Source organism: Cydia pomonella, chromosome 27, assembly GCF_033807575.1.
Source record: "Cydia pomonella isolate Wapato2018A chromosome 27, ilCydPomo1, whole genome shotgun sequence".
Classification (NCBI taxonomy): domain Eukaryota; kingdom Metazoa; phylum Arthropoda; class Insecta; order Lepidoptera; family Tortricidae; genus Cydia; species Cydia pomonella.
Window position 1 is genome coordinate 7,867,294 of NC_084729.1, and position 15,308 is coordinate 7,882,601.

At 38.7% G+C, this 15,308-nt stretch overlaps 1 protein-coding gene and 1 non-coding gene across 3 annotated transcripts in view; both read right to left on the reverse strand.

Annotated features, from left to right (window-relative positions):
* LOC133532598 (lysosomal alpha-mannosidase-like) overlaps positions 1-15,308 on the reverse strand; it is a 79,454-nt gene that overhangs the window by 56,544 nt on the left and 7,602 nt on the right. For both annotated transcript variants that reach the window (XM_061871348.1, XM_061871349.1), the window contains exons 2-7: positions 10,575-10,682; positions 5,189-5,291; positions 4,850-4,931; positions 4,089-4,274; positions 2,693-2,898; positions 743-879 (exon numbers count right to left, since the gene is read on the reverse strand). In XM_061871348.1, coding sequence (XP_061727332.1) covers positions 743-879; positions 2,693-2,898; positions 4,089-4,274; positions 4,850-4,931; positions 5,189-5,291; positions 10,575-10,679 — 819 coding nt within the window. In that variant the 5' untranslated portion in view covers positions 10,680-10,682. The remainder of the gene's footprint in view (positions 1-742; positions 880-2,692; positions 2,899-4,088; positions 4,275-4,849; positions 4,932-5,188; positions 5,292-10,574; positions 10,683-15,308) is intronic.
* On the reverse strand, positions 3,416-3,488 carry Trnav-cac (transfer RNA valine (anticodon CAC)). Its single transcript has one exon. It is a non-coding gene; the product is annotated as a tRNA-Val (tRNA).

Sequence of the window (15,308 nt, forward strand, 5' to 3'; positions counted from 1 at the left end):
TCATGGGCGAGTCCGACTCGCACTTGGCCGCTTTTTATAATTTTGGGATAGTTATTGCTCATTGTAATTTTATCTCGCTGTGCATACTTATTTTGGATGGCATTCTTATATAATCCTTCTTCCTTAATCCTTCCTCCTAATCATCCTTCTTTTCTATATATTGCAAAAAAAAGAATGTTGTCTGTGTAGTGTGCCTTTTAAGTAAAATAAAATCATAGAATAAGATAAAACAAAACAAATTAAAATATATCGTTGTTCAAATCCTGGCTGGATCGGAGGTCGCGGGTTCAAATCCTGGCTCGTACCAATGAGTTTTTCGGAACTTATGTACGAAATATCATTTGATATTTACCACTAGCTTTTCGGTGAAGGAAAACATCGTGAGGAAACCTGCATACATCTGCGAAGAAATTCAAAGGTGTATGTGAAGTCCCCAATCCGCATTGGGCTAGCGTGGGGACTATAGCCCGAGCCCTCTCGCGCATGAGAGGAGGCCTGTGCCCAGCAGTGGGACGTATATAGGCTGAATTATTATTTTTATTATATATTATATCGTTGTTTAAGTACCCTCAACACAAGCCTTATTGAGCTTACCGAGGGACTTAGTCAATTTGTATAATATTTATTTATTTATCTTTCTATTGCCTTCTTTTTATTTCTGATTTGTCAAGCGTGACCAATTACTACGGAGGGACCAATAACTATAGCAGTGTCCCTACGAGGATAAGAATGGAAATGTTACCTTAGAGTCAACGTTGTACATAGGTGAGGAGACGTCGTCGATAATAGGCTCGTCGTCGCACAACACGTCGAAGCAGAAACCGGGCGGTGGCGAGTACGTGTTGTACAGCACGCCGGTGAAGATGTCGGATGACTTGCCTGGAACAACGTTCAATGAATGAATGGTTGAAAATCTTTATTTTAGGCAACTAGTGGCCCATAGATAAATACCTTAAAACTATTTACAATAACCGGCCAAGAGCATGTCGGGCCACGCTCAGTGTAGGGTTCCGTAGTTACTCTTCCGTCACAATAAGCTGAACTGGAGCTTAAAGTATAGTAAATTGTTAACCAAGGGATGAAACGGTACCTTTCACCCGAGTTAAACAAATAGGCAAATTTGCATAATCAGTACCTAATTAAAGTAAGTCTTTTGACTATGAAGGGAAAACTTTTTGCGATAACTCAAAAACAGCTAAACTGATCATGTCCGCTATAGTTTTCATTTAATGTCTTTCTTAAGCTCTACTTCCACGATTTTTTTCATATTTTTTGGAGCTATGGTTCAAAAGTTAGAGGGGGGGGACACATTTTTTTTTTCTTTCGGAGCGATAATCTCCGAATATATTATCTTTATCAAAAAATGTTTCCTGAAAACCCCTATTAGTTTTGAAATACCTTTCCAACGATACCCCACACTCTAGGGTTGAAGCCAAAAAAAAATTCACCCCCACTTTACGTGTAGGGGACGTACCCTAAAAAAAATTAAATTTTTAGATTTTATTGTACGACTTTGTCGGCTTTATTGATTTATATATCCATGCCAAATTTCAGCTTTCTAGCACTAACGACCACGGAGCAAAGCCTCGGACAGACAGACAGACAGACAGACAGACAGACAGACAGACAGACAGACAGACAGACAGACGGACATGGCGAAACTATAAGGGTTCCGTTTTATGCCATTTGGCTACGGAACCCTAAAAAGCCTTAAAATGCAATTCAGATATTGTCGACCATCTTGGCTGCTCTGCCCGCGTAGCCAACGTGCCTATCGTTCACGCTCCGTGGCGAACGAAACGCAACTGTCACAGTCGCACTAATATGGAAGAGTGATAGAGAGAGATGACTACGCTACGCTACGGGGCGTTAACGATTGTAACGTTGGCTATGCTGCGGCCAGATATACCTAATGGCAACTGTATATACCTATATCAATAATTAGCCGTAAGATACTTTCTAGGAGGGTAATCTCCTACTGTCTTCTTCTCGCCTGGTACTTTTCCTTACAATTTATATAACCCGCTTATTGGTAAGCGGTTATCGTAGCTTATAGACAATTGCTCCAAAGGTCGTACGGCTCCCTGATTCTTAAAAGCTTTATACAAAAAATTAATTATTTTTTTTCGGCCTCTATTATATTTGACTTTCCTCTAGTCTATTGTACTCAGTGCTATATTTGTCTACCATTCTTCATCAACTCTCATCTACTCAAAGGTTAACTGGAAGAAATCCCTTAAAGGAATAAGTTCGCCTTTGTACTGCTTATCCTGTGCCATATTTATATTTTGTCTTTTGTACAATAAAGAGTTTATACATACATATACATACATACAAAATATCAATAAAAATGGGTTACTTTGTACAAATATTTCGATACATAAGGAACCGCTTCCATTGCTCTAGTCTAGAATTTAGTACAACGTGTCATTATTTCTTACCGAAATCGTCGCCACACCACCTCCAAAGTTCGCAACTTCCTTCTGTCTTCTGCTCGCCTGGTACTTTCGCGACATTTAAATGCTCCTTTTTCAATACAATTTTGATGATTAACAAAGCAAAAAGCTTGATGGTAAGCTGTTTTCACCTATGAATGCCTCCCGGGGTGTCACATGCGTATTTTTGTATGCTTCTCAAGGTTTAGAAGTATAGGATTCTACAAAAAAACTTATATAAAACAGCATTTTCTCACCGAGATCGTCGCTGCCTCGCCACAGCACCTCCATGGAGCGCTGCTTGAGCCGATGCGCCTTGTCCTGGTAGTCGATGCGGCCGAGGAAGAGGCCGTCGTAGCCCATGGAGGCCAGGTCGGCGGCGAACTCGCGCGAGTGCCCGAACGGGTCGATCTGCCAGCCGACGCGCGGACGCCCACAGTCGCCGAAGGTATCGTTTAGTTTTCTGGAAATAGTTAAGTAAAATAGTAATTTTTATTACTTACATATTAAAAAAATGGCCAAAAGAATACCTAGTGGCCAGACAGGTCGGCCTATGAAGCCGATGGTCCCGGGTTCAAATCCTTGTAAAGGCATTTATTTATGTGATGAGCTCAGATATTTGTTCCTGAGTCATGGGTGTTTTCTATGTATTTAAGTATTTATAAATATTGATATATTATATTATATATCGTTGTCTAAGTACCCACAACACAAGCCTTATTGAGCTTACTGTGGGACTTAGTCAATTTGTGTAATTAGTAATCATGTCCTATGATATAATATAAAAAAATAAACCAATTAAAAGTAAGTAGGTAAGCACATGATACTTAATAATAGCCTCCGTTTGGCCTGTTCTGACAGAATGGTCACTACGAAGCACTACACTGAGTATGACCCGACATGCTCTTGGCCGATTTTTGCAATTAAAACAGAAGGAAGATGCCAGTAAAAGAAAAAAAAAAAGAAAAAGTAAAAAAGTTTGTTTCCGCCCGGGATCGAACCGGGGGCCTTGTGCGTGTGAGGCACACGTGATAACCGCTACACTACGGAAACTTGTTATAACATGACGAAAATTTAGATCAAGTTATATTCGACTGTCTTAGCTCAGTACCAACAGCATATTTACAAGTCGTGGCAAAGATATATAATGTAGTTACATTATTTATCTTATACGGAGTTCCGTTAAAAATAAAAATAAAAATGCATGACGTTAATATTCAAGTCGCGCGGGCTGTCTACTGGCTTCAATGACATTGTAACAGTTTTTCAATGAAGTCACGTGTCCGTCTTACGAAATGTCAATCTGACTAATCTGTCGGTCACGTGACCTGTCGCGAGTTTAACATTTTTTCCCCATCACAAAAAGTGCCCAGCGCCGCTAAGGAAGTTTTCACTTCAAAAATATCTGAGCATGCGTCATGATAATAGAGGTTTTGTGAAAACCAAGCCCGCTCATACAATATACTTGTATTCCATGGCCTCTACGTGTTGAATCTGTATCCCCTGTATGGCGCCAATTAATGGTATTTAACAAATTTAACACATATCAGTGAAAGAATAAGGATCAAAGTCAAATGGCAGTAAATTTACTTTGGCTACAAAATATTCTTTGACAATCCACCTCTATTTCAAATTCTCTTTGGTAATACTTACTGTAGTCCCCAAGTGAACTGATCAACAGTGCTCTGGTAATGGCTGGCCGCCTCATCGTTCATGCTCCAAGCCCCGCCAACGAACTGTAGCCGCCCCTGCCTGACCAGGGTGTGAACCTGGGACTTCACGGACGCAGGCTGCGCCACCCACCACTTCCAGAAGAACGCTGTTTCTACGTAGATGAATCTGGAACGTGTAAAGTTGGTTTTAATTTAATTTATAAATGATAACTTTTTTCAGCTATGGACAACGGGTAATTCCCCCGCTGATACTGCGTAAAAAAATCCCAGTAGTAAAAGGTGGGGAAAAAATCCCAGTAGTAAAAGGTGGGGAAAAAATCTCAGTAGTTACCACTGGTAACAACTTGGTGGTAACTAGTGGGACCCAACAGAGCCGCTAATGGATCCCCAACAATGGACTATAGTATGTATGTACAAACAGCTAATGCCCCTGTTGCATGTAGTTATTAATTTTAATTTAATTTAATTTATTAAATGATAATATTTAATTTATTAATTTATAGTATAGTAATGAAGTGTTCGGAGATGTTCCATATTTGAAATCCCTAGTCATCTTCCTCGCATTGTCCCGGCATTTTGCCACGGCTCATGGGAGTCAGGGTAAGGCCTAGTTTACCCTCTGGGCTGGTGCCTACGCCAATTCTCGGGATTAGTTGTCAAGCGGACCCCAGGCCGACCATGAGCCGTGGCAAATGCCGGGACAACGCGAGGATGAAGAAGGATACTACATTAATTACTTACTTTCTCTTGGGGTCTTCCCATAGTTCTTTCACGACTGAATTCAGGATACACTTGACGCAGGCCTTCTGAATGTTATTTCGACCTGAAACGAGCAATCATATACTATTAAATTAAAATTGAGCATTTAAAAAATTCATTTTTCGATTTACAGATGTAAAATATGTACTGGATGTATCGTTGATTACTTCATCTCAAAGTGGTTAAATTTTTCAAGTTATAGAGGTTTTGGTACGTCTTTGAAGGGAAAGGAATGGCATTTTATTTTGTTTTACCGAGGATTTCGTCTTATCGAGGTTCGAATTATCGAGGTTCGACTGTATTGATATGTATGAAACTTACTCCCATAGTAGTACTGATCGAGGGTCTTCAGCCAGCCGACGTCATCGTGCGTGTGCGCAACTATATGCACGTTGAGGACTCCTGGCTCGGCGTCGGTACAGCTCTGAAACAAACATATAAATGTTTATTTTGGTGTAGTAGGTAGGTAGGAATACACGTACATAGCTGGCAGATCCGGAGCTATACTCTGTATCTATAGGGAGCGTGCATGAACTGTAGGAGGCAGCACAGGAGCCGTCAGATTTTTGGCGCGAGGCGTAAATGTGATGTTTTTTGTTCCGATGTAGCCCACAAGATGGCAGAACCTACTATGCACAAGAAAACACGTGACGTGTACATGTGCATGTTTATGGTTCCGATTCAGGCCACAAGATGGCAGACCCTCCAACGCGCACGGTCCCTATAGGCATTGAAATAAAAGTATACCTACAATTTGACTTCATTGAGGGAGACCGGTGAAAGAATGATTATTGTTGATTTTAGATTTCATACAATGAAATTAAAAAGACAGCGTCCTACGCCTAATTATGTAGAAAAGGAGGTAACATGTTTATTTTTTGCCACTGCACCCACCTTGACACATTTCAGATTTGCCCTATGGTTGACTGGTAAGATACCCGCAATAGGGTATTCGTCTGTATTTAAGATAAATTATTTCGCACCATGCATGAAATAAAGCACCAGATAATTATTAAAAAAATTAAATACCTCCTCCCCCCAACTGCTCTTTTGAAATCTTGAAGTCGGTTAATTTTTTTTTTATACTACGTCGACGGCAAACAAGCATACGGCCCGCCTGATGGTAAGCAGTATCCGTAGCCTATGTACGCCTGCAACTCCAGACGAGTTACATGCGCGTTGCCGACCCTAACCCCCTCCCACCCCTCGTTGAGCTCTAGCAACCTTACCTCGGTGGCAAACAAGCATACAGCCCGCCTGATGCTAAGCAGTCTCCGTAGCTTATGTACTCCTCACCCTCGTTGAGCTCTCTGGCAACCTTACTCACCGGCAGGAACACAACACTATGAGTAGGGTCTAGTGTTATTTGGCTGCGGTTTTCTGTAAGGTGGAGGTACTTCCCCAGTTGGGCTCTGCTCTAGATCTGGAATGACATCCGCTGTGCTGTGCCCTACCACACAAAGCGAAATGACATTCACAATGCCCATACCTCTCTTGTGGACGTAGTTTAAGGACGTACCCGGGTCCAAGTCCAAATATACTTTCAAAGCCCTATAATTCCCATAAAGGACGAATTGGGAGCGTGCACGACTGTCACGCAACCTAGTGTCCGCAATTCTAGGGGAAAACGTCAATTCACTACATCTTATAAAACTACTCCAAAACTAAAAACTACTGAACGGATTTTCATACGACTTTCATCTATCAATAGAGTGATTCTTGAGGAAGGCTTTAGAATATAACTTTTTAAGGTTTTGTGTAAATTGTTTGAAATATAACGATGTTGTCGGAAAAAATCACGCTGGCTAGGAGCTTTAATCGAAAACGCTGCCTAATCCGTTTGAGCTATAACAACACAATGTATGGTGGGGTTGTTTCTCATTCATAGGTCTACAAAAAAGTCCGCGATGTGAAATGTCTATCTTTTAAGGATAACTTACTATATCCATTCTTAACTTCTAGAAAAAGATCACGTAATATGTGGCATTTTCAAAGCTATTTACATGGATACATTATTAACAATTATCAAAATAAAGACGTTAGTTATATTAAGCATTTCATACAGATTACAATGGTCCCTTACACCATACAATTTTAATGAATATTTCAGGAGTAATCGTAAATCAAAGTTTCATTTCGAGCCATATAATTGTACGAAATGTTAAAGACGCTATCCGCAGTTAGTTCAAATTTTTACCACCTTATGCGCTGGGATCGCTTTACTTACCCCCACCACGCACTTCGCACGGTCCCAATAGGACATTCAACTTTTAACGCATGAAACCGTAGAAATCTTGCAGGTGTCGAAATAATAAAAATACTCAAAAAAAATTCTTAAATGTCCCATGATTGGTGCCGTTAACATAGCATTTCAATCTAGATAAAAGAGAATACACCGTTCAAATATAAATAAGGAATACAGCGAGGAAATGCTGCCAGTATCTACGGCACCATGCCGCAGGGGGATTATTTATTTTTAGATTTAGGTTTTAAGTTTTATAGTGTATTAAAAAGCGCTGGTGGCCTAGCGGTAAGAGCGTGCGACTTGCAATCCGGAGGTCGCGGGTTCGAACCCCGCCGGCTCGTACCAATGAGTTTTTCGGAACTTATGTACGAAATATCATTTGATATTTGCCAGTCGCTTTTCGGTGAAGGAAAACATCGTGAGGAAACCGGACTAATCCCAACAAGGCCTTGTTTACCCTCTGGGTTGGAAGGTCAGATGGCAGTCGCTTTCGTAAAAACTAGTGCCTACGCCAAATCTTGGGATTAGTTGTCAAGCGGACCCCAGGCTCCCATGAGCCGTGGCAAAATGCCGGGACAACGCGAGGAAGAAGAAGAAGAAGAGAAGAAGAGTGTATTAATTAATATTACTATTTGTAAGAATTGTTATACCGTTTGTGCCCAAATAAACTGCATCAATAAATTAATAAGGAACTGACCAACGATAGTGCCCTTAATAAAGTACAAAGCCAACGCACTCCAGTCTCTGTTGACGGACTTTATCAATGTAGATAAGCGACCTTTGACACTGTTATCTGTCCGCGTAATTATTATACAGCATCTTCATGGTTATCTTTACTGTACTAGCTTTCTAATTTTACAACACAACAAATGTGGCGTTCCATTACAGAAGGTTGCGTCATTGCGTATGCTTCAAGTGCAATAAGGTCCTTTCCATCTGAAGTTCCAACAGCAATTCTGATAAAAAGTTCTTTCTGCACATGAAGCATAAGGAACCTTCTCTGATGGAAATCCACATATTGTAGTAAGTTCTTGAGAAATAAATTATTGGCATAAGCTTTTATTGCTGACTGCACTTTTCTTTCCGAAGGCAACTAATACTAATCGAGATAATTATATTCCCAAACACAGTTTACGTAGTTTTATCCCAGAGTTTCCATGGCTAACTCCTGTCTCCAATATCAGATCAGCTCCATGTCATCATAATATTGCATTGTCATCTTATTTATATACCTATGTAAGCAAAATTTCAGCTCAATCGGTAATCAGGAAGTGGGTCAAATTTAGCTTCCAAAATTTAACCCATCACACTAACAAAATAAAATATTAGGTTAGTGTAAAATAACAAATACGGCAGAAATAGGGTTACAATATTTTGAAAAAATTGAATACATTGACAAAAGTTCTGCCCTACCCTAAAAAACTGGCATATCATCACATTTTAGGATCTGGCTACGACATGTGCATATACAATTATACATAACCTAACTACGCCCGACTACGGCCTGCAAAAGGAACCGACGAAACATTGACTGACATAAGGCGTAGCCACCGTAGTCACACTACTACGGGGACTTAGCCTCATATATATGAATTAGCAGACCGTCTCTGGAGGGGCCCACTGATTATCAGTTCGCCGGACGATATCGGCCTGTCAGTTATTCGCAAAAGCTGACAATCGCGTATAACTGACAGGCCAATATCGTCCGGCGAACTGGTAATTTTTTTTTTTTTTTTAATTTATTTGAATCAAAAGAAGATTACAAAAAGCCTTAAACTACTAATCTGCCAAACTGCAGTACAGTTTGTTGGCAGAAAAAAAAACTAAATCTACCCTCCATCAACTAGTATTGTAAATATTAATAACTATAGCCGCTTTTGCATACGTATGTATATTGAAACCTTGGTATGTTAAAACTTAAACTACAGAGTGGTGGTTATCACATACTGTTATTGATCACAGGTCATTGTATTATGTAATTCAAGCTAACATTAACATTGTACATGTAACATTCAATGGGCCTATTAGAGATTATGCCTCCGACCTTTGCTTTGCTCTCAAACAGAAGCCATTCTCAATCTTAATCTTAAGTTTTGTGTTGTGGTGTATACAATAATTATCGAAGTTTATCTTTGTAATCATAAGTGTATTTTAATCTTACGACGAGAGATTTGTATATCTCTTTTTATATATGGTATATAAAGCTACGTAAATCACGAGGACTCGACTTTTTCATTTCTCCGCCTACATAACGCATCCCTGCCAGTTGGTAAGAATCCACGGCATCCTCTTTGGCACCCAGAGTGCAATAGGGCCCCTTTATGATAGATGCGTTTGATGGAAATGATCGAATGTCTAGTATTGAAATAGTCTATGCTTGAGTGTGTTTGACTGCGATACAGTGACTTTTATTTGAATGACCCGAACAGCTTTAATGGATTGGTTCCTGGCTGATTCTGATGACAGCCCGAAAAGAGCTGGCATCCTGAGCGGAACCGTCAGTTAGATTTGAATTGGAAAGTGTTGCAGTCAACCTCACTACAATACGTTCCTATAACTAATAAGTGTATGATTTGTATCGTTTTAGCTATTTTATTTTATTTTTTTATTTTATTTATTCATTTTAATTAACACAGTATAACAGTTAAAACTAAAGCACTGTGAAATTACATATTGAACCTAGACAATCTAGACATGTATAATTGGAAAGAGTTGACATGAAACATCAAAATACTAATTAGAATACAGGTGACACTTATAACACAGAGGAGGGACGAATATCCATCATCTCGCTGAACCTCAGACATTCATCACGCACTAACATCCATCTACTTGCAAACACATCACATTCAGGCGCTGATGCGAGGAGTGAATTCAAGCTGCGTAAAGCTCGAACAAAAGGAGCGTTCCTGCGCGACACAGTTCGGGAACCCGGCACAGATAAAAGACAGCGATTACGAGGCCGAAACTCAAATCTAGAAGGTGTTGGGACAAACAGACGCACTACTTGTGTTGTTAACTCGACACAGTCAGAGTCACCGCGTAAGATATTACAGATTGTAGTGAGAAGTGCTGAGCTGCGTCTTACCTCTAGGGAGTTAAATCCCATCATTCCCAACAAAAACTTGGTAGGATAAAGGAATGGGTAATACCCGTACATTTTTTTGTATAGGAAACGCATGGTTCAGCAAGCTATGGCGTTCATCTAATATCGCTACGTGATCATCTATCTATAGTCAACATATATATTGGTGACTGCGTCATTCGCCTTCTCTCGGTGTGATCTGGTCTAAAGGTGTAGGCCCAGTAGTCAACCCGTCAATCGCCTACGTACGTGATTTAGCAGAGTACTCACATCGTAGCCGCAGCGTTCGCCTGCTCTCGGAGTGATCTGGTCTAAAGGTGTAGGCCCAGTAGTCAACCCGTCAATCGCCTACGTACGTGATTTAGCAGAGTACTCACATCGTAACCGCAGCGTTCCCCTGCTCTCGGAGTGATCTGGTCTAAAGGTGTAGGCACAGTAGTCACCAGCCCGACTACGCCTAGCAACAGCAACCGACGCAGCATTGCCTGAAATAAAACAGACAAAAACGAATAAATATCTCTGCCATGGAGCTGATGATCGTTGGTGCAAATTCTGGTAAGGGTATTTATTTGTGTAATGAGCACAGATATTTGTTCCTGAGTCATGGGTATTTTCTATGTATTTAAGTATTTATATATTATATTATATATATCGTTGTCTAAGTACCATCAACACAAGCCTTATTGAGCTTACTGTGGGACTTAGTCAATTTGTGTAATAATGTCCTATAATATTTATTTATTTATTTATTTTATTTTATTCACTAGCAGCTGAACCGTATTGTTCAAAATTTGTCGAGCTCCACTAATAAAATAATTTTAGACATTCAACCCCTAAACCCCTATTTACGAGGTCTACGGCAATTATTTATTTATTTATTTCATCTTTATTGCACAATACATGAAGGTACAAATGGCGGACTTAATGCCTTAAGGCATTCTCTACCAGTCAACCAAAAAAACCAACCAAGATTATTATATACGGGAGAAGGCTATTAAAATAGGAAGGTATTTTAATAGTATTTTCTCCGTAGTAGGATTACAAGTGCTATCTGATTGTATTATTATTTTATTTAGAACACAAAACAAACAGACTTTGCCTCCTTGTGTATGTTCTACCGCTTGTACAATGGGCTGTGCTCTGAAGAATTGTTTGACATGATGCCAACGGCCACTTTCTATCACCGCAACCTTTTCTATCAAAGGGTGTTCATCCTCATACCCTAGAGCCTAAATGGTCGCGCACAGTGCGGTTTACAATTCAATTCAAATATACTGTATTCATGTAGGCCTAGAAACAAGCACTTATGAATAGTAAGAGAGTATTACATATAATTATCTTAATCTAATTATCAGAGCAATTTATTGATGTTGTAAATATTATTCCATATATAATACTAATGAATATAATTCATAGATCAAATTTAATACTAAAACTTTCACAAAATACAGTCATACAATTTTTTTTTTTATAAAAAATACTAGTCTAGATTGTTTCTAGAATAAATTCTAAATGTCAAACAAATATAATAAAAACAACAAAGAGAGAGAGGAATTTCCTCCCGCGGACGCTCCGGCTGTGGAATGAACTCCCTGTCGAGGTTTTCCCGAGGGTATACAGTATGGGGTTCTTCAAAAAAGGAGTGTACAGGTTTTTAAAGGGTCGGCAACGCGCATGTAATACCTCTGGAGTTGCAGGCGTCTATAAGCTACGGTGACCATCAGGCGGGCCGTATGCGTTTTTGCCACCGACGTGGTATAAAAAAAAAAAAAAGTCACATACAAATGGATTTGAAGTACAATGTAGTGTACAAAACATACTTAAGAGTCATAGACCTGCAGTGGCAGCATGGTGCCATTTTATCACTTGTCACTATGCCTGTCACTTTCGCGCTTACATACTTGTTAGAACGTGACAGGCATGGTGATAACTGATAAAGATCCGACCATCTTAGCCCTACTGGAGGTTCAATATTAAGTACATAATGTTAACATACATACTAACAGTAGAAAGAAAATGAAATCGTGAGCCATACATAAATTCTATTTATTTAGAGCAAAATCAATAGCTACATATTACATAAATTCTTACTTTTAATTTAACAGGGCATACATTAAAAAAATATATACCTATAATAAATGTATGAAATTATATGGAGGGTAAGTAGATTGGTAAATACTAAATAGGTTTAAAATTTCTCCTCGGATACCTTGGTGGGAAGTGGCTGACTTAAACCGGGCGAATATTGTACGTGCTCACAGGCTTCGGTCCGGTCACATTCCATTAAATATGTTTGCTCATCTGATGAGGAAAGCAGAGTCGCCCAACTGCGATATTTGCGGTTCTGTCGAGGATGTACAGCACTTCCTAATGGAATGTATTCGGACTCGAGACAAGAGGGCGCAACTATTTGAAGCTAGGGGTTATGGAGTAACTGATATTGGGGTTTTTCACTCGATATTGGCGGAACCCCTGTCTAAAACTGCGAAATTCGTGAACAGTTTTTTTGACAACTCGTAACACATTGAAACTGTAATGTAGAGGCCCAACGGAGCCGACATGTCTCATTGATAGACTCCTTTTAAAAATGTACATAAAAAAAAGTTTATCATTCAGACATGTTAAACATGTCTGTTTTATTACATATTATCGGATAAGCTGTAATCAATCGCTGAATTTGTATTGCGAAACCATTAGTGACATATTTATGCAATATGTTTTCAATTTAATCAATCAATCTTAACATATCTATCGGGTGATGTAAATATATAAACAAACTGATATCTACTTAAGCAGTTTAACCTACTTCATTTCTCGATATTTCGAAATTTTAATCCATATGTATATATAAGGTCACTGTGGGCAAGACCGTCTACAAGGCAAGTCCGTCAACACATTATAACTCTTGAATTAGAAAGCGTTTGCCGCTTTGGTGTCGAGTTTATAAGTCAGTTTTTCGCGCTAGTTCCTTCACTCTAAAACAGATGGCGCTGTGACAACGAACTTCAGAGCAATCCGCGTAAACAAGTCATTACGTGTATGGAACTCGAAGTAATAGTGCGACAGTCTTTGCAAATAAAATTGTTAAAAATAGTTTGTGATCAGATTTTGCACCAGAACTCGACTACGTAAGTAATATAAGACCCGGCAATCTTTATTATGTGTTTAAATTATAAGATATTGGCTTAGTTTTGTAATTATACGTTCCATCATTCATCACATTAAAATTTTGCTAAGTTGGAAAGTCCGTCTACTATGCACAAGGCAAGTCCGTCATATGCCGGACTTTCCTTGAATCAGAGGTTACCAACTGTTAAATGGCTTCAATATTATTTATTGCGATTTTATAAGGTTACTACAGATACGCATTTTTACGACATTGCGTATGATGTTTGTGTTTTGTATTTATTAACAATTTTAATCTCGAAACTAGTAAAGAAATGTGTTCTTTATCCTCAGCACTATGTAACCGAAAATACAAATAAGAAAATACCTATTAAGTAAATAAATGAATAAATATTGGCCGCAAGCTAAGCTAGCATAGCTTAGCTTTTACTATTGATGCTAGGCGACGACATATAGAAACTCATATAGATAAATATATAAAAAACAAACATGACTGAAGGAACAAATATATGTGTAGATTATACAAGCAAATGGGATCCCTACCGGGATTCGGGCCTTCATATGTTATATTATTATACCTATGACACATATTATTACCCTTTTTACTCCTCTTGAATTTTAGAATACGGTTGTACAGTCATATTTTCTTGATAGTTTTGAAGATTAAAATCACTGCAGCCATACGAGTCCATACGTATTTTTTATTTCGGAACATTTATTGTACTTATCGTGATTTAGGCGATTTGCTTACACCGTGATACAAGGTTACGCGCCACGCCAACGCTGTACCGCGTGTGCCACGCCGCTATGTGACGTGGGTTCTTCGCCTTACTTATCCTGAAAATTTACGTATGTAGGGTACCTACTTGTGTTATGGAATTTGATTTGCCAATCACTATTTGATTTAAACTTGCTACTCCTATGAGCTTATTTATGTAACCCTCTTTGATCTCCGTAAATTTAAAACAACGAGTAAATTTAAAATGACTATTGGTATTTTATTTGAGAAGAAAAAAAAATAAGTACGTATAATTATTTTCCAAAAAAGGTTTACCACCCCATTTACGTAGTATATGCCGGACTTACCTTTTAATAAGAAAAATTGTGTTTATTTCGAATCTAAACCCTATATTAACAAGTTTAGAGTACACTTTTCATTGTCTGGTTTCATTCTTTGTAAGGATTCTAATACGAACACATAAGCACCCATAGTATGGCTGATAACGTTACTAGACGGACTTACCTTAAACTACACGGGAAGTCCGTCTACTCGCCGAATTTTTAAAAATACTATTGTTTTTGCTTAATTAATGATTAAAATGATCTGTCACTATAGCTTAATTATTATATATGAAATTCTTCATCGTATGTGATTACAAGCGGTCACGTAAGTGAATAATTAACGGAGCTAGAATACTCCAATGTAAAAAATAAATAAAGTATGCCGGTCTTGCCCACAGTCACCTTACATATGCTATTTGCCAACTACTTATTATATACCTACAAATAGCTTATATGATAATATTAACTTAATTTCTAAATAAAGGATTCGGTTATATCTATTTAAAAGTTATCAGAACGTTCCAAAATGGAATTGAATAGAAACATTTTTTTAACATAGGAAAATAAATAAATATTATAGGACATCATTACACAAATTGACTAAGTCCCACAGTAAGCTCAAGCTTGTGTTGAGGGTACTTAGACAACGATATATATAATATATCAATATTTATAAATACTTAAATATATAGAAAACACCCATGACTCAGGAACAAAATATCCATGCTCATCACACGAATACATGCCCTTACCAGGACCTGACCCGAGACGATCAGCTCCGTAGGCAGGGTCACTACCCACTAGGCCAAGCCGGTCGTCAAAATACAATTTAAATATAAGATAAAACCGGCCAAGAGCATGTCTGGCCATGCTCACTGTAGGGTTCCGTAGTTACACATTCGTCACAGACTCACAGTAGACTG